The sequence below is a fragment of the Condylostylus longicornis genome, unplaced genomic scaffold (genome assembly GCF_029603195.1).
Source record: "Condylostylus longicornis isolate FDR11 unplaced genomic scaffold, ASM2960319v2 ptg000018l, whole genome shotgun sequence".
Lineage (NCBI taxonomy): Eukaryota > Metazoa > Arthropoda > Insecta > Diptera > Dolichopodidae > Condylostylus > Condylostylus longicornis.
Genome location: NW_026577987.1, coordinates 9,217,548 through 9,238,624, shown reverse-complemented (window position 1 = coordinate 9,238,624; position 21,077 = coordinate 9,217,548). Strand labels below are relative to the sequence as shown.

Below are 21,077 nucleotides of genomic sequence, written 5' to 3'. Positions count from 1 at the left end.
TGAGTCTTTTTTTTGTATACTCATAAAAAAAGAAAAATAAAAAATAATATGAAAAATACCACTCTTGTTCTTTTACAGAATTGTCAAGATATCTTTCAAGGTTATTTGGTTTTATTAAATAATATATTAAGAGTATAATTATTTAGTTATGCTTGTGTGTATACAAACATGCGACTTGGAATATATAGCATATTGTGTACAGTACTTTGGAACATTAAGGCCTAAATGTAAATAATTTTCAACTATTTGCTAATTTCACATTTACATAACAGTAAAGAATTTTAGGAAAATGGTTTTTGAAAAAAAACAAACCAAACACTAAAACTTAATAAGAACTGATGAAAAAGGAAAACAGTTGTGTGTCTTTTGATCAAACCGAAATCAAATTCGATTTATATGAACTTATCATCTGCAACATTGTCGAGGTATCGTCATGACGGCCGAATCGAAAAATAGATGGGCTTATAATAATTAGGAATCGAAAAATAGATGGGCTTAGTTTAAAACAGCTGTAATCAGTCGGTTTATTTGTCGAAGTAGGCAATGAAGTTAGTCTCATATTGTGAAACGTTGTTTTACTAAAATAAAAACAAAAATGTTGAGTTCATTCAGCAATTTTAGTTATTTTGAATTCAATAATTTTGACCTTTATTTTCTGTTGATAAGTCTTATTCCCCTAAAGTACTTTACATACACATATAATATGAATGTATGTACTTATTTGCACATGAATGTTTAATAATAAATATTTATTAATGGATGGCACGCATTTTATCGTTCAAACCCTATGCTTCCACTTTTATTATACATTTATTAAATATTACATACATACATATCTAATGTAAACAATTAATATACATACATACATAAATATATTTCTCACTCATATGTATGTATACATAATATTTTCGTATACATTACAAATTTTGTTAATTTAATAAACTTTTATTATTTATTTTGGTTTTATTTTATTTTTAAAAATGTCTTGACTTACAGAAACGAATTTTTTATGCATGTACATACATATATGTGTAACAAAATTAAACTCAAACATTAGACTAAAAATAATCAAGACAGAAATAAAAATATAAGTTATTATTTTTGAGAAATAACAGAAAAAATAAACAGTTAAAATAATTTATTAAAATGTACGTCATTCACGAGACTTTTTGTTGTTCTTTATAGTGTCTGACCATTAAATGCTTTCATTAATGCGTAGTTTGATATATGTATGTGATAGTAAGTAATTAAAAGTAGATTATTTATCATCGATGGTTGTTTGGTTAAATTTTAAAGATCTAATTAAAATGAAAATTTTATAAGAAATTAGAAGTTATTCTGAAAAAATCTTGTGGTGCAAAATTCAAGAAGGTTAACAGCCACTGTGCTATTTAATTCTTGCTGAAAAGCATACTCTCTCTTTTCATTTCATTAATAACATTTTACATACTTGAGCCGAAATTTTATAAATTCATAAAACGTAACAGAAATTCATAACAGAACTCAAATATGAATTTTGTATTTTTATAATATACTCGTATATTTTTAAATTCATTTTTATGGTGAATAAAATGCCATGTTGAATTTCATTGTCTCTATACTCTACAATTATTATTAATATTGTAAAATAACATTTTCTCAGGCAATATTGAACGACGTATGTATTTAAAAATTAGAGTAATATTTTTCATAAAATTATATTGTGTGCGAAAATGTTTAAAACAATGCAATATTCAAAATGTACAACTTTTTCTTTCAAATTGGAATTTTGTATTGTATGTGCCACATACATATGTTGAGTTGAGCAAAAAACTAAATGTACAAAAATTTATCTTCCTTAAAAATCATGAAAACATTATAAATCATTTTGAATAACATTAAAATTCCTGCATTATTAAATATTAAATATGTAAATTTAATATGAAAATATTATTTTCTCGTTATTATTTGTGGCAAATGAAAGTAATTTTGCTACTTGTGTTCACAAGAAATTTTTCATCGCATATTATAACAATTTTTTTCTTGCAACATTGTAATGTCACATTTATAACACAAGAATTTTTAGTACAATATTATGAGCTTTTTTTTTAGCGAAGAATACAAAAACTGATTGTATCGTAACAAATATTTATTATGTATCAAAACATTTAAAAGTTGGAATTTTTATTAAAGTTTTGAGAGAATTGAGGTTGTACAAGTAAAAATGTTATTTAAATTATGATTGTATATAGGTGTCATATACAAGAACAGGACAGCACTGCCATAGACGATGAAAGTTATAAAACGATTGGAAATTTACGGCCCGGAACAAGTAAAAATCAACAACCAACACTCTCGTTATTTTTCAAATGATTGAACTGCAATGTTTTCGTGTAGATTAAGCGTCAAGATCCGATTCTTTTAGAAGGAGAAAATTCCACATCTTAATTGGGAAAAGTTGCACCTTGGTTAGTAGTTCTTTTATGATGCTTGGATTTCATTGAGTATTAAAAATATTTCAAAAATTCAAAGTGTCTTTTATGAACTAATATGAAAAAATTACCATTTAATAGTTTGAGTGGGTTCTTCTATCAAGCGACTCGATTCTCTTCGAAAATTTCGTTATATCTCCGATATTATCTAGTTTCGCTTTACCTAGTTAGCCGAACGGGAGCAGTATGGTTTCATGTAGATTTCTACACATGATTTTCATAAATATTTTACATCCTATGTTTCATGCATATGTGCATATCTTTTCTATTTTCATAAAAATTTTTTCTATATATTTTACCTATTCAAAAAAATTATCATATAGAAATTGGGTTGGTTAATATTTACGGAAATCCGTTTAAATTATAAATGTGAAGATAAACAAATTAGCAAATACACTATTCAAGAATAAATATTCTTATTATTTTAGTTACGATATAGAGTATGAGTTAAATAATATTACTTATTATACATAAAATTTAATGAAATTTCTATAATTTTTTAAATAAAATTCTCGGTTTGGTTTAATAAAATTCTTTGTTGATAACCGATAATCGACCATCTGACCACATAAGTTTCATATACTTGCTAAGAGATAAAAGCTTTTTAATAACTATATTTAATTTATTACTAACTTTTATAATTAAATTTATAAAACGACTTTCTGATAGGAATTATTTGTTCCAATACAATAATAATGCAAAATACAATATAGTTATCATTTATCACGTTTTTAAGATAACATTATTAAAAAAAACGAAAAATACCTATAATTATTGCCTAAGTTTATCTAGATTAGTTGATGATTTCATTATTCCGGAATTTTTTTATAAGTAATTTATTAAAAATTATTTTTAGAGTACAAAACTTTAGCAAGTATCAACAAAACCGAACGAACCATACGTGTATTTGGTCTTTAAAATTAACTCTTTTTCAATAATTTTACCCACCTGATTTGCATATATACTAATTACCAATATGCGCATATATGTGAAATTTCGAATTACAAAACAAATTTCTCTCAATCTTTTATTACTTATTTCGAAATTCAATGAAAATTTGTTTTAAAAATTTCAGCAATTACTTCTAATTGTAAGTACTTACCGTATAATTCTATTAACTACAATGAACCTATTGGTTCTATATAAAAACCTGCAAATATGTTAGCTCTGCTTATGTTTGTTACAAAAATCTGCTACCATAGCACATAATAAATTGTTCATATCTGCTACCCTATAGTACAATTTATTTGAAAATATCAATTACCATGTTAAATGTCAAGCCATTATTACAAATTGGGTTACAATGTCATATTAAATTATTGTGTTTGTCAAACAGTTTCATGCAAAAATTTCAAATATTTTTTATTCTGCATAATAATGTATGATCAATTTATTTGAACAATTAAAATTTAAGAATGGTTAACTTAAAAAATATGCAAACATATTTTATGGCATAAATTTGTTTAGAGGGAAAAAACACTCATACGCATAGTATGATTTCATCAAATAAAAGTAAGTACATAAATATTTACTTTTTGTCTTTAAAAAACAATACTTAACCCGTACATGAGTTTAAAATAAATAGTTTACTTTTTAAATTTTTTAATAATATCGTAGTGAATTTAGAAAAATATTAAAACTTGTCATTTTTATCTCAAAATATTTTGCCTTTAACTTGAACATGAAATTTCAATTAGTATTCTCATTTTATTTGTTGTACCTACTTCAATTTCATCCTAAAAATACCACGATTTAAAATATCTATAAGAGTTTTATACTAAAACCGGGATGAACTAATTGGCTTAACATTTATTTACAGATTCTAATTAAACAAATGAACTACAAATAATAATTATGAGATCACAAGTAACTGGATAAATTCATTGAACAATTAGTTTTTTCTATATTTGTCAATTTTAAATGTCCGATAAATAAACTTGGTAAATCTTGGTACAAACTGTAAATTAAATATAATTGCCTTGTTGTATGTATAAAGGAGAAAATTATATAAGAATATTAATATTTTCGTTAGACTCGTGTGTGGTTTATTAAAAAGAACCCAACAATTCTTCAATAAGAATCTGCGGTGAAAACAAAAAGAAATAAAATTTCTTTTTATCACTTTATTCTATAATTTTTAATAAAGAAATTTTACTTTATTTTACCATAAGGATAAGCTATAACAGCCATAATATAAATTATTATTACAAACTGTTATTATCCCATATTTTATATTATACTAAAAATGTCTACGTTGGTATACACTATGTTATTTTCATCCCTCTACTTCTCCAATTTGTTCCTGGGTACACTTTAATGAAATTAAAAATAAAAGAAGATTTCAAATAAAGTCACCCATCACACAATTTTTTTATATACACTTTTTTATGAGTGTTTGCTTTTTACAATATAAAACAAGGAATATATTTGAATAACTTTGCATACACTTAACAAATAAATTTGTTCTTATGGATACATATTATAACGTAATATAATAGGGTACAGGCATACGCCGACAAACGCTATAAATTTATGCATACTTCTATTCATTTTTTTTGCTTATATATACAAAACTTACATATGTTAAGCTATGTGATGCGAATAAGTGCAGCGCGAGCTCACAATGGCCAACAATAATACAGAATTCCTACAGAATAATACACAGTTTCTTGAAATGTTCGGAAAAATCTTAAATTTTTATAACTGACTTTTTTTAACATCACAATGATTCTATGTCAGAATAGTTTTTCCGTGCCTCTCAAAAGTATATGAGCCAAATTTCTCAAAATTCTTACTTTTCTTCTTCAATCACTTCTTCATTTTCAGTACTCAAAGTGAAACCATTGCGTATACGTTTAATTGTTGTATTACTGTACATATCTTTGGCTTTGTTATAAAATAAAATATTCTCCCTTTTATAAAAAAAATAAAAAACACTTAGGTATTTCCTTAACACACATCGTTAAAACAAGCACTTTTTATTTACTCTACATATTATATACGTAGATTTTAATATTATACTTCCGGATAAGTAAAAGGATAATAAAACTGAAGAAGAATAAGGTTCTCATTTTATAGGTCAATTAATTGAAAGCTGACAACAACTTCGGTATTTTTGAAAATTAAATAAAAAAGGAATTTATAGAGAGGGGAATAAGATGAATTTTTTATGAAAGGAATTTTGTTAAAAAATTATCATTTGTTTAAGTAGACTCAGGTGGAAATTTATTAAAATTATGTACATTGTAAGGTTATAAGAAATCTTTATTTTTTTTTTTTTACATAATTTAATTGATTATAATTTCAAAGTTTAATTGTTAGTTTGTGATTAAAATAAAAATTATAGAAAAAAAGAGAACATTAAGCAAATAACTTAAATAATTTTTTTTTACTCCTGGTTTTGTGTCGCTTGTTTACTTTAAGAAACGTAAAAACAAATTGTGCTTTTTGTTGTTTTCAGAGAAATAAATTATTTTTGTTTTCTTTAATAAATTTTACTCCTTATACAAATAAATTAGCAAAACAATTAAATATTTAAAATTTTCTAAATTTATGAGTTCGCCCCTACGATAATTATTCATATTTAATTTTCTGTAGTTAAAATTTTCACAACGAAGCTTAAAAAATTATGAAAATAATTAAACTTTACTGTAATGCCATATTTAAATTAATTGCATTTTTAAAATTTATTTCCGTAGAAACATGTAAGGCTTTGACAAATTTTCGTAATGCTATTAAACATAGACAGAAACGAATTTTTGTAAGATTTGAGGAAAAGAATTTTAAATAAATGAAAAAAAAGAAATAAGGAAAACTCTGATCTAAGTCGATTATGTTGTTTAAACTGAAGTTAAAGAGAAACGAATATAGTTATACCTTTAAAAACAAAGATAAGTAACACAATTATAATGAGAAATCAGCTTTAATAACGGCACTGTTTAAAGCTAACTGGAACACTCTCTTCGTGTTAATTTTTAACTTTAGAATGAGGGTGTCATTTTTAAAAGTTTTCTTTATACTTTTTCCAAAGATTATTCGAAAAATTGGGAAATTTCTACCAAATTATAATGCTAGAAAGGAATTTTTTATAATTTTATAATTTTACTTTACAAATTTCTCAAAATTACAAAAAATACTAAATAAAATAAAATAATATAAAAAATGTAATAACTTTTAACTCCAAAATGACGATCTAAATTCTTTACAAAAACAAATGAAATCTCAAATTCTTAAACTAAACGAATATTAAGAGCAAAAATTCTAACTCATCAATTTTATGTACGTGTAAACTATTTAACAAGCGAACTTTCTCAATTACGTGACAACCACAGAAAAATAAATAAATCTTCAATTTTTATGGCTTTAAATAGATAAGCATTCTGCAAACGTTTTACAATTCAACCCATTAAAATTTAAATAGAATATTTTAAGAATTTGCAAAAAAAAAAAAATATCGAAATTCTTGTCATTAGCGGATTAAGAATTGATGCTCGTAAAATAAAAAATTCTTTTCTCAAACTTTCTACAAATTGTAAACTTTCTAAGCTTAAAATTTCATTACCGTACCGAATTTACTCTTCGACTCAAATTAACATATTTGCAGAAACAAAAAAAAAATTTCTTCTCTTACTTTAAGCACAATTTAAATCAAAAAACTTTTGAAAAAAAAATATTTTTTTTTTTTATTAAAGTCACGTTTCAAATAAAAATAAATAATCGATAAAGAAAAAAAAAACACAAAATGAAGTTAATAAAAATCTCTAACAGTGTCAATAATTTCAAATTATTTTCTCTGCGTTTACAGCCATAAGGTTACAGCATCTATCTTTAATTAAGAATCACCTGAATATCAATTTATTAATGATATATTAACGGAAATTGATCATATTACTATGGACAATGATCACCATTAACCGAATCTAATTTCATTTTTGCCAAAAATAGGTATAATTTGAAAACCATAAGAAATAGAAAGAGAAAAAAGAAAAATAAAAAAGATATCTTTAAATCAAATTGACATTATAACTGCCATATTATGAAAAATATTTGAAATGAAGCGCAATCAAAATTTTCTCAGTTCAATTAAATAAAAAAAAAAATTTAATTTGAAACGGTGTGTTTATTATTATTGGTACCGTACCTACTATAAGTCCAGTTGAGTATATTTTTTTTTCGTGATCACTTTACAAAATTAATGTTTTCAACTCGATTTTTGTATTATTTTTTTCTTACATACATATATGAATTTTATAATTTAATTTAAAAAAGCATTTGTATCGTTTGATTAATAACGGTACTTTAAGTTAAAAATTTTCCCATTTCCAATTTCGAGATTTGTATACGAAGAAAGAGATTATTAATTATAAATGAAATTGATAGCCAAAACTGTTGAAGAAGAGTAAATCAATAACAACAATATTGCAGTGTGGAATTGAACAAGTTTTTCTGCAGCAGTAGATGCGGAATTAGGTTTTCGGATTACTTATCAATTTTAGAAAATGCTAAAATAAGGATTTGCCATTGCGTTGAGTATAGTGAAATAAGTCATAGTAGTATAATTTATGTAAAAAATACATTTGTTGGGCAATATTTCGGTATTGTTTTCATTTTTTATCTCAACTGTATAATTTTTTTGTTATACATAAAGTGCTTCTTCATTTTTAACCGAATTGTGAATGATGAATTGAGTTTTGAATGAAGAAGTGAAAAAAGATCAATAACATTCCTTCTTTCTTCAATAATGAAACCTGAGAAGGAATTAATACGCACATAGGGAATTTTTTAAAAATTTGCGTTACAATATTTATAGCTTATTGCAGCATGAAAATACATAATTGAATAATAGATGTAGATAAATGACCACCTTCTAATTTCTAGCTAAAATTCTGTCGTATTCGTTGGATTGCCAAGAATTTTTGAATTGTCTCTAGACATTTAAAAAAAGGTTTTATTGATGGCATTTTATAAAATCACGGTGATTTCAAGTCAATGTTACGTGAAATTGTTGCAAAACTGTTCTAAAACATCAACTTTTAAATTAATTTCAAATTTCACATTCAGACAGACAGACATCAAAATAATTTAATTTATATTAGAAAATTATGATGCCGAGCAATATTGACTTTTAAATTTACTTATGCTTTTTTTCTTAATAACGTTAAAAAATTAAGAAACCTTAAAGCATTGCTCGCTGTTCAACAATCATTAAATCTTATTGTTAACGTGTTAATAATGTTTTGATTCACCTGTAAAATTTTATGAGTATTTCAACTAAAGACAAAAATAAACTGAAATGTACGTGATGAAAATACGGAGGTCAATAACTTGTATTATGAACATTGAGAGGAAAAAAAAAGAACAAACAAAAATAAAAAAAAAATTTTTTTTTTTTTAAAAAGCGATTATTTTCAAATGAAACTTTTAATTTTCAATTCATAAGCGACTAAATGGAAAATGCTAACCAAAACGAAAAACACAAAAAAATTTCCTGCATTCTTTATAACTCTTAATCTGATAAAAAAATTATGTTTTACAATTATATCAGATGTTATAAATCGAATTATGTACTTCGTTTGCGATAAACACAATTCCCAGCGAATTCGCACACAAAATGGTATATGTACATATGTAGCATCAGTGAAATGAATCAGTTTGACCATGACCCATTGAAATATAAATAATTGTCAAATCTTAAAACACGATAGCCTATGATATTTGAGCTCATACTTATCGTTCTTATTTTAGCTCTCGCACGATTCGACTCAATTAAGATTTATATATCAAACATTCTTGACGGATTATCGTTCATGTGAACTGTATAGTGGTTTATTTCTTTCCGTCAAACCCGTTTTTGTGGACATTTACACAACGAGTGGAAAATTTTTATTCCAACCGGTTTTAAAATTATATAATTACATTTGATTGCTAATGATCGTAAATATATATATGATCTGTCAATGTTTTGAGTTTCTTTGACGTATAGGCAAATATTGTTGTGTCAAATTATTTTTATGCTATTGTTCTACCATTTCAATTCTATTTTTTTACATACAAATTTTATTAAAAAGAAATAAAAACATCTAATGAATTTGTTTGTTACCTTCAGCTTTTAGAATTTTGCAGCTAACTAAATAGAAGAATATATTTAATATAAATTTATAAAATTTGCCCGAAGCATTTCTTTATTCATTGTTTTTCATAAAATTTTAAATTTTATCTTAGAAATTATGTACCACACATAAAAATATTCTATAGTAAAAATAGCAAACAACATGTTAACTACAATCTGATACTACAATTAAGTAGGTGAAAGAAAAAACAATTGTAAACAACTTTTACAACAACAAAAAAAAAACAAATGGCAACAAATAATTAATTTTGATCATCATCATCGTCATCAGATGATGAGAGAAAAATTAATGTGTGAAATTTTAGATGAGAATTGAATTCCTCCACTTGATTTCAAAATTACCGTTCCGAAAGAGATCAAAAAGTGAAGAACAACATAATCGTTTTCTGTTTTGTGAATTGTAAAATTTTCTTATGTTTTATGTTGATTTTTGAATCGATATTGTCTTTTTCCTTTTAAGCACTTTTTAAATTTAGCACAAAAAAGTGCTTATTAGTTTCACTCTGTGCGTCCGTCCGTGGACATGTTTATAAAACTTCTACACCCTTGAAGATAGAAAGCTGAAATTAAAAATGTACTTAGATCTTCACTAGAAATTTATTTGGCATAATATAGTTGAACTTAAAAAAAAAAAAATGGCTGTTCAAATTTACCGTTATCTAAAATCCGTTTTTTCTAAATTTTCGATGTTGACCCCAGGTTGTAAGAACCTAGAATTTTTGTATCCTTTAGCCACTAACAAATAGTTCATTTTGTTAAAAAATTTTTTTCCATCTCCACCCCCTCTCAAGTAATTGACTCTTGAAATTTGTAAAATTTCGCTTTATATTTCCACAATCGGAAGCTTTTTCAAATTTCTATAAACTCAAAAAGCTAATGGTAAATTCCATGACATTAAAAAATATAATTATTTTTTTTAACTCACACAATTAACCCTTAAAATCGAGTATTATGCTAACCCCTCTTTAAATTAATTTTTTCTTTATTTCAAAGACTGCATAAATCGTTCATCCTAAATATATGCAATCCTACAAATACTTTCGTTTATAAATGAATATAATTTTAATAGTATGGTAGGTATACACAGATTATGTATTTAAAAGGAGTATTTTCACTTGTCAAAGGGAAAAGTGCTACAATACAAACCATTGATTTGACCCAACTTTATTCATTTTATGTACTTATTCTTTCTCTCTCTATATCATTCTAGTTTAGATCTAATATCATCATCATATAGTTGATGTATAGCAGTATAGCTGATGTAAGCTGTCATATTTGAAAAATTTCAACCTTTTCAGATTTCAGCACAGTAAAAAAAAATGCTGTGTTTTCTTTTTCAATTTTTTTGTTTTGCTGTATTCTGATTTACGATTAAAAAAACAGTAGAAATAAATAAAGCGTTTGAATTATCTTGTTATACAATGTCATGTTACCTACTTTTGAGAAAATTTTTTATAATGAAAAATATTTTATTAAGTGGTTAAGGAAAAAAAAATACTGAAGCTTAAAATATCAATTGCTAAGGAATTTAATAATTAGTAAAAAGATTCCGAAGATGTTTTGGTTATTATTCATTACAAATTTTACAGAATGAAAATAAGTCAGCCGTTTAAAATTCAAAAGGGTTCTTTGGAGCATAATAAAATTGTGTAAGTAAGTCTTTTTATTATAATCAAAAAAAATATTTAAAAATCGTTTTTATTTTTATTAAAGAACATTAATTTTGGCACACGTACTTTATCACATTTTATTATCTAAATAAATATTTTTATGTAGGAAGATCGTTGTACTCGTATGTATGAAATATTATGCATCAATTCTAAAAAACTTCTATCCACAAAATAGATACATTAATATAATAACAAAAATAATCTAAATCCTTTACTTGATTCGTTGAACATTTATATATAATCATTATTTATAATTAAGACATTTTGGAAATAATATCTTAAATGACACATTAAAGCATAACACAAACTGCTATTAATAATATAACATTGGGTCATCAATTAAAAATAAAAATTGTATATGATAATAGAATGACAGATTGAGAGAGAAATGCCTGAATAAACAACATAAATAAAAGTTATAATTCATACACAGCATGTGCCATCTATCATTTTTATTAAGAAACATTTGAAATAAACATTTGTTCAATAAACTCCCAAAATTATTGTGGAAGATGGGATGAAGATGCACTATGAAAAATTGTATTTTATAAATTCGCAGAGAAATCGAGAATCAAATTGTATTTTATTAGAAGCAGTCCGACTCCTGACATTGAAAAAAATGTTCCATAATACAAGACTTTATAAATTTATAAAAAATTTTATTATGTGTAAACTTAAACTTTAAAGACCTGGTATTAAAACAATTATAATTAAATATTAATTTTTTAATTTTCCATGTCCTATGTACTTTAATTTATGTCAAGAAAACCATGTCAAAAAATACATATCTCAATAAAATATTCATTAAAACTATCGTGTTGGAATGAGAACTGCGAAATCAAACAAATCAAAAAATTTCCATCGAAAACTAGAACAACAATTTTAAAAATTCATTCAATATACTGAAAAGTTTTCAAAATTCAAATTGAATAATTAATTACAAAATTTTTTACAATTTTTTAATCGATTTTCATTCATTTTTTAATTTTTTGTTTGTTTTGTGATTTATCAAATTTAAATGAATATTTTATAAAATATATTTAATAATTTTAATTGATTTGTTTGAAAACTGCTCATTCGTGTAGAATATTTACAATATACAAAAAAAAAAATATTAAAAATTAATTTATAACCTTTTCCAATTCTCTGAACCGAAAATATTTTTTTTTTGCAATTTTTAAATATTTAATGTATTTCAAATACAAAAAAAACAGCAAAATCAATTCCTTTTTTCAATAATTTTTCAGTATCGGTTTAATGTGTGTACAGTTGAGTAAGAGGGTAATTGAAAATTTCATCATCCATCAATAAAAATGTCGTATATCCTCCATAATAATACGAGTATAACAGCAATAAAAAAAATTTCGTTAACTTTTTGATGACATATTTGATACTATATGTTGAGCATATATGAGCACACATACACACTTGAGAATATTGCTTATAAATTTCCATAGTCAAGCAAATTTACACTCTAAATTGGAAATGTTTACAATGGAAATTGGAGCATTTCTAATAACAAAATACTGCTATTTAGATTAATACAGCAAAAATTTGTTTTTCATAATATGTACGTAATCCGAAAAAGAAAAGAGAATAAAGTTTATTGCTATTACAGTGAATAACAAAATTATTTGAACAATTCTTTAAATTTATGTTTTTTTTGTAATATACTGCAATATGTAGCTGTCTTTCTTTCGCAAATTTGCTTTTAAATTACAACAATCAATTTAATCTAAACAAATTTAAATGAGTGTTATGTTCGACATATTTTTATCTTGAACTACTCCTTGAAATATTTCAAGGCATTTAAAACCCGAAACGGGTATAAAAATTTCATAAAGCCCCAATTTTTCCCTATTTTTGATTTTTACTTATTTTAAGTGAAAATAAGTAAATACGAAAAAACAGTTGACATTTTTAAGAGCCGCTATTGTTTTACAAAATCTGAATTTATCAAATAATAATAAAATTGAAACGAAAATTTTATACAAACTTTTAATTTGAAACAGAAAAATTGATTTTAAAAAATTTGAAATTTTTTAAAAGAAATACTAGAATTTTGTATTACAAAAAAACATCTAGTAATCAAAAAAATTTTTTCGAAACTTTTCTTGGTAAAGAAAATTGATAGGTTTTTTATTTTTGCCAATTTTTGTAAGAAATGGTACCTATATGGTTTGAAATTTTTAAATGCATTTTACTCAGATTGGGTGCAATTTAAAAATTTGAAAAAAATATTTTCGAAATCTAGACACCATTTGGCATCTGAAATTATAAAAATTAATCAGCTGGAATGAAATTTTAAAGACATTCCATACAAATTTTGACATTTATTCTAATAGAAAAAAAAATTTTTTAATAGGAAAATTTATTTTTTTGGAACAAAATGGCGTTTGTAAATTATATGGTAATAACATTATGAAGTTACTAAATAATTAATAAATAATTTAATGGGAATATTAAATTTTAGACAAATTTCTACAAAAACTAAAATTGGTAAGCGGTTAATGCAACTAAAGAGGTGTTCCAGTAAAGCAATTGACTTAGAATATGCGATTGAATAGAAATAGATTTGAGAAGAAAAACATAAATTTTTGCCGAACTTGGCGAATTTCCTAGGAGAATTTGGTGTTTGTTTTAGAAAATTTGTAAAATTTTTGGATAAAGGAACATTAAATTGAATTTAATTGTAGTTTTATCAACATCTAGTTTAATTTTAATTGAATTTGTAACTCATTATATTTGAGATTTTTGTTCTATATCTTCTGTACCATAAAAAATTTTTAATATTTAAGGACTTAAATTAAAATATTAAGCAGCTGGAAAAAATTCTATAAACAAAAATTTCAAGGATTTAATCAATTTTTTACAAAATTATTCTAGTTTGAAAAAACTGAAAAAATAAAACAAGGCAAAAATTTTATTACGCCTAAAGTTCGAATACTTAGTATTCCGAAAGTATATAAAATACATAATCAAATAACATGTTTATGTTAAGAGCTTTACTAGGCCTTTTAGATACTGTTTCTTTGAAGTTCCTATCTTTTCCAGCACTGAAGTTATAATCAAAAAACCTGGATAAGTAAAAAATTCGTGAAAATTCGTTAAAATCTCGGAAACCCTTGAGATTTCGCACCAAGTCCGGAACAAAAATTTTACCTGTTTTCGACCCTCTAACCAATAGTATATGTTGTTGTATACCTTTCTGAATCATCCTGTATACATTACAAAACCAGCCGTTCTACTTGGCATGTGGAACCACTTAAAGATCTTAAAAAATCTTGACGTATGGTTCATCTGCCCGTCAGTTCACGGGATACAGCCGACCAATTGCTGCGATTAAGACGTTAACATTTCCTATCACAAGAAAGTCAACAGCATATTGGTACAAAGAACAAATGTATTTTTAGTGTTCACTCTTTAAATATTCCTTTTATTTGTAAAACACCTTTTCATTCAAATAGTTTCAATATGTTTGCCAAATTGCCTTTCTAATATGAAAATTGATTATCCAATAATTTTTGTTCAAGATTTAATACTCATACCATAAACAAATCCTACACAATTTACTATCACTATTTTTATTTCCTTTACTGTATTGAAAAATTGCATAGTCTACATTATTACTTATTATTACTAAATATTTTTATTTCCTTATGAATCATTCATTGTACATACTCAGTTGTACTGTATATAAATTTACATTATACTGTAACATACAAGGAAAAAAAAGAAAAGCCCTCCACTATTGTCTAGAACCAAACAGCTGGCAAATTTTCAAAACACGTAGTCCAATAAAATGATGGTAAGAAGGTAGGATGGTAAGGGGTTGCCTCTTTTTTTTTCTCTAATAAAACCTTTTTTTTATTATATTGCTGTTCGTATATGTTAAGTGTTCTTTAGGCTATTTATCAAGCCGTATCTGTATTTATTATAAATAAAGTAGTACAAAGAATAAGTATATATATTTTTTAGGCTTTTGTATTATTGTAATGAACGTATATACATATATATTTAAAAGTATGATAGGCATAAAGAATGTGTACCTATCTATTAACGTATGTATATATTTCTGGGATCTTTGGAACTTTTTCAAGCAATGTAAAGTTTTTTTCTGAATATTAGCTTTTGATCATGCTCTTTTGTTTAGTATTTTTGCTATTTTTATTAGGAAAATATATTGTTTTGCAATACTTTGTTAGATTACAAATAGGTGCCCTCAAAGTTATTCTTTTTTCAGGACATACTCCTCAAAGTTTGAAGTCGAACACTTCAGATGTTTAATATCTATCCCTCAATCCATAAATATTGTTACTAGAATATTTCATTTGTATAAAATTTTCTACAAAATTACTTTTTTAGGAAGATTTTAATTGAAGTAAGCAGGTTAATAACTGTTCAATTTAATCTCAAAAAATCAATCGACCAGGCTATTCACGTAAATTTTAACTGTGAGTCTTGTTCATTTTCTTGATTTGCATGAACAAACGAAATAAATTTCAGTTTTACCTTACTCTCTTTTGAAAAAATAAAAATGGGAATCACTTATCCGTATAAGATTGTTGAGGCATTAGAGCACAGAAATAATAAATTTTGTTTAATGAAAGAACACGTGAAAGCAATTTCTTTGAAATCATTAATCTTATTTCTTTCATCTTGCGTTATAGATTGGCATTGCTTTCTTTGGAAGACATGGGAAAAAGGCCTTTCAATAAAACATTTTAAAAAATTTTTACTATTCTATTGATTCCTAAAATGGATGTGAAGGATGATATCCATGACAATAAAAAGGAAACTGATTTTACGTTATTGCAAGACAAATTTTATAATGTTCTGGAAGACATAGATGACAGTGATCAAAAACAGCACTGAGAACAACAAGAGTTTGACTTGTAAACATGCAAAGAATTATAAAAAATATTTTATTCTTCTTTAGAAATAATGCAGAGTTTTCGGAAACCCCATGGAAATTTGCAAGGCAAAAAGTTAAAACCGAAAGTAATAAAAAACTTTCTTAATTGCAAAATATTTTTCAAATTATTTTCCAAATGCCGCAAAGTTGAATAATTTTCTTGACATACCTTGTTTGAATTGTATAATGTATATAGGTATGTATGTATGTATACACCATTTTTAACTTATACATATTTTATAACTGTTATAAATGTTGACTTATTCCAGAATTTCTTTAACAAAAGAACCGTGTTTTTTTCTATATACTTTAACTCTCTTATTAAATTCTAATGAATTTCTTAGCTACCATATAGACCTATATTAAAAGTTAAACAAAAGCGTTACAGTTACAACAATATTAACAAGTACACTAAGGTGTGGAGTTGGTGGTAATGTTTGATTGTAAAAAGATATGAAAATAATATGCATTTAAGTTATGTTAAAAGATAAGATACGTCGTACATTGTAATACTTGCGGATAAATAAATAAAATGGAAAAAGAATAAAAGAAAAATGTTATACGAAAAGGTATAGGATAGGCGCACATGTAGAAAATTAACGGTATATATATTTGTTATGTAAATGTAAATGTAAAATGTGTAAGAGAATATTTCTTTCTGTTTTTCTGGCTTTTTTGGGGTTTTGGGTTCCTTAGTACAAAGAAGACTTTGTACTAAAGGATACTTATGATATTTTTCAGATATTTATGTTAAAATATGGCAGTCTGTGGTGGTAATCGCAAACCAAGTGATGGGATTTGGGTGACTGGGTTGAATGAGACCGAAAAAAAAAATAATAATAAAACGTAAACAAAAATAAACAAACAAAAAAGAACGAACAACAAATTTTCTTTTGTAGTTTTCTAAAAGAAAACAAAACAAGAAAAAAAGTAATTTTTTTTTTTTTTACTTCTCTTGTATGTTTTTGAATTGAAAAGAATTTCATTTCTGGGTTTTAACTGGTGTTTGTTTGATTGTTTCCCTTATTTTTTATATTTTACATTAAGTGAAAAATTTTCGGCAAATTGAAACAGAAAAGATGAAAATTTTTATAAAAAATTAAAAACCCAGAACAATATGAAGGGAAATTTCAAAATTATTAAATGAAATTTAAAAAAATAAAATTTAACCTTGAATAACCTTTCATAAATTTTTAAGCTAATAGCTACAACTTTATTTTCTTTCCTTTTTTTTAGGAGAAAAACAGCAAGGGGAAAACAAACAATGGAAATTATACCTACTTAAATAAATAAAAATATTTTCCATTCAAATTATACAATAAGAGAAATGTCCTTCGCAAGGAAATTAATTCAGGGAAATTAAATTTTAAGTGGTTGAGTTTTAAAATGTTTTCAATAATATTTTTCAATTTGATTTTAAAAAGTTAATCCTGACACAAGGTAATTCAAATTTGACTTATTGAATTCGGTATAAGTTCATAAATTGTGTTTTTTGAATTTAATTTTATAGGGAAAAAATTAAAGAACTAAAAATGGGAAATATTCTCTTAACATTATTTATAATGGAACACACAATTCTTAATCTTTGCCATACCAAAATAATAAGAATGAGAAATTTTTTTTTGTGCCAAAAATGTTCGAATTGAAATTAAAAGAAAATTTTAATTATTTTGATTATATAAATGTGCAAAAATTTAAATTTAGCTAATCTCTATAATGAATAATGTCATAAAAATTGCAATCTAAAATTGTGCAACAAAATTTATGTGAGAATAAAATTTTAACAAGATAATAAATTAAATTCAAAGTATAATATTTAATAAGAATTTTTATAAATGCAATATACGCAACACAAAATTATATTTTAAGGATAATAATATCTTTTTTTAAATTATGATGTCAAAAGTATTATCGCAATAAATTAAAAAATTCTTGCCGTAATATTATAAATAAAATATTATTAAACTGAAAATATATTAGGACTGGTATTCCCAGTAAATTATAACTGGAGCTGTAGAAGTCCTTATGGTAGTCATCATATACAGTTTCAGCAAAATATAAAATATAATAAAAATATAGTACTTAAACTTTTGAATTGAGTAATTACCGTATTTTTCTGAACCCTTAAGGCAGCCCCTTTTAAAATATTTTAATTCTACCATTTAGAATTCATTTAAACTGCAATGGTACGGCCGTACGGCCAAATCTTTATATTTTCCAAAATATTTTATTAAAAAAAAAATAAATTGATAATTTAATTTCGGCCTCTAATATCTTAAAAAATTTAAAATTAAGAAAAACTTTCTTTACCGATTTCATGATTTATCAGCTTTTGCTTTAGAACCACTTTATTTCAAAATAATTAATCTCTTTTTAAATTCGAAAACCCGTTCGTTTAAAGTTAAATTGGGGACTTTTTTGAATTCGCAGTCTTAAAATTAAAGCTATATAAATCAAGTGTGCAGAGATTTAAAATTTTCGATGTTCAAATTTTAAAAGCCTTAAAATCAAAATGCATTTTGGAAAGCTTTCGTATAATAAATTGTCGTTCACGATATATTTAAAATTTAAAGAAATTTTTCTCTAGAAGAGTAAACTCCAGTTTACTCTTCTTTACAATATACATATACAATTTTCTATAAAAGACAGTTGTAAATGTAAATGTGCGCGTTTATTAAATTTAATGTATTTGAATTTTGTTTTTCATTTTGTGAATGCAATAAAGCAAGCATAAATAGTACAAAAATGTTTTCAAAATATTTAAAAAGGCGTGAATGCATTTTATATTAATGTATATATGTAAGTATATGTTTTGCAATATTAACCAGCATTTCATATATACGTATAATCATTAACATTTCTATAATATTTTCATTATTTTTTTAATATAGTAAAAATGTAAAAACAGAAGAGCAAAAAATTTAAAAATAAAATTTACCAATATATTTTTAAAGGTGTGAAAAATGCAATGAAATTTGGTTAAAAAAATTGTAAACCAATGCATAATAAGAAAAGTAATTTTAAAAATTTACAAATTTCATTTTTTTAAAAAGTTATTATTGTTATTTGATATTTATTTAAAAAAAATTTGAATATTTTAATTTTTAAATAAAAAAAAATGTATATGCAAAATAAAAGAAAACCCACTTACTGTAATTTAATATCAAATTACTCATTTTATTTAAATAATATAATAAATTAAGTAACAATTTTATTATATAATTAAATATATAATTTAGTGCTTTTATTTACTTGTTAGTGTTTTTGAATATTTTCAAAAAATAAAAGAAAAATTAGCGTTTTACACCCTATCTGTGGTATAATGGGTGATTAATGTATAAGCGTTTAAATATATTTTTTTATTTATTTAATAATTATATTTAAAATACTAATTTAAAAAAAATTTTATTTAATTTTTTTCTATTTATTTGTTCTTTAATAATGCACACACATTTAATATGTAAATTTAATTTAATAATATTGAATAATTTTCTAATATATGTAAAAATTAAAATTGAAATTAAATATTTATTTATTTTAATTTATTTTTATAAGAATTCTTTGGCTATTTAAACATCACTTAATTATTTATTGCTTTTAATTAATTTTATTTTCAATAACTATCATTAGCACAACCAATATTTATTTTTATAAGAAATATTTATTTTATAAATTAAAAAAAAATATTAATGGAATATTCTTTGTCAATATGAATTATTTTTTGTCTTTACAGTCATATGAAATATATTTATTATAATTATTAAAGCATATATGTGTATAATTATGATTAAAATGAACAAAAGGGACGATGTAATTGGGATAACTAACACATGAATTAAAAAAATTATTTTAAATATATTTTTACTAAATTTTTTTTTCAGTGTATTTTAAGACGGATTATGAACTTAGAATAACAATATTTTAATTAAATTTTTTCTATTTTATGAATATAAATAACATTTTTAACTATTTTAAATACAAAATAAATAAACAAATAAAAAAAAATATAGTAGATCTATATGAATAAATTATGGACTATAGGTAGCTATCGATGACAATAAAGAAAAACCAAATTTAACATGGAATTTCGAAAAATTTTCAATATCAAAACAACACCCAAATAACAGTTTTTTTTTTATTTATTTTTTTTTTACATATACTGCAAAGAAAGAACACAAAAAAAAATGGAGATAAATTTTCTTGCACTGTTTTGTAAAAAAAAATCACAAAAAATCACAAAAAAAATTTTTTTGATTTTTCAATGGAAAATTCGTACAAAAATTGACAGCGGCGTAAACGCGTAAAAAAATGAAAATACTTTTCACGATAACCAGCCGGCACATACAAAAGTTCAAGACTAAAGTTGAAAGTACAATAAATATTGTGAAATAAACAAAAAAATAAGAAAAATCACAAAATTTTTGAAAATCTGAATGGTTGCCAGGAATTTTCTCTTCAGTCCTTTTTTTGATTTAAATTTTTTTTTTTCTGTTTATTTTTCATTTCTTTTATTAATTTTCAAATCCGTTTTTTCTTCCCTTCTTTTCTGAATTTTTCTTCTATTTAATTTTAAATAAATATAACAGTTAAATAAAATTATCTCGTTTACATAAGGAATTTGGATGATAGTTTAAAGGAATCGAAAAATTTTAATTCCGAACAATATTTTCAACAGTACATTTAACTTTAATATAATATATTTTACAGGATCGAATCGAAATATATGTACTATTATATTCATAAATCAAATTAATTTATAATGTACAACAAAATGGATATAAATCATTTAATGGTATACAATAGTATTATGTACTCTTAGAGTATTTTACAAATAAAATGCTTTCTCTAAACGGTATTTCGTTATACAATAACAAAAACTAACTCATAGATTT

At 23.9% G+C, this 21,077-nt stretch overlaps 1 protein-coding gene across 4 annotated transcripts in view; it reads right to left on the bottom strand.

The window, feature by feature from the left end:
* LOC129606259 (echinoderm microtubule-associated protein-like 2) overlaps positions 1–21,077 on the bottom strand; it is an 86,966-nt gene that overhangs the window by 35,336 nt on the left and 30,553 nt on the right. The window contains exon 1 of one of the 4 annotated variants that reach the window (XM_055516478.1): positions 19,337–19,448. The exons of the other annotated variants lie outside the window; for them this stretch is intronic. Coding sequence (XP_055372453.1) covers positions 19,337–19,361 — 25 coding nt within the window. The 5' untranslated portion in view covers positions 19,362–19,448. Of the gene's footprint in view, positions 1–19,336; positions 19,449–21,077 lie in introns of those variants that run through there. 4 annotated transcript variants of the gene reach the window in all.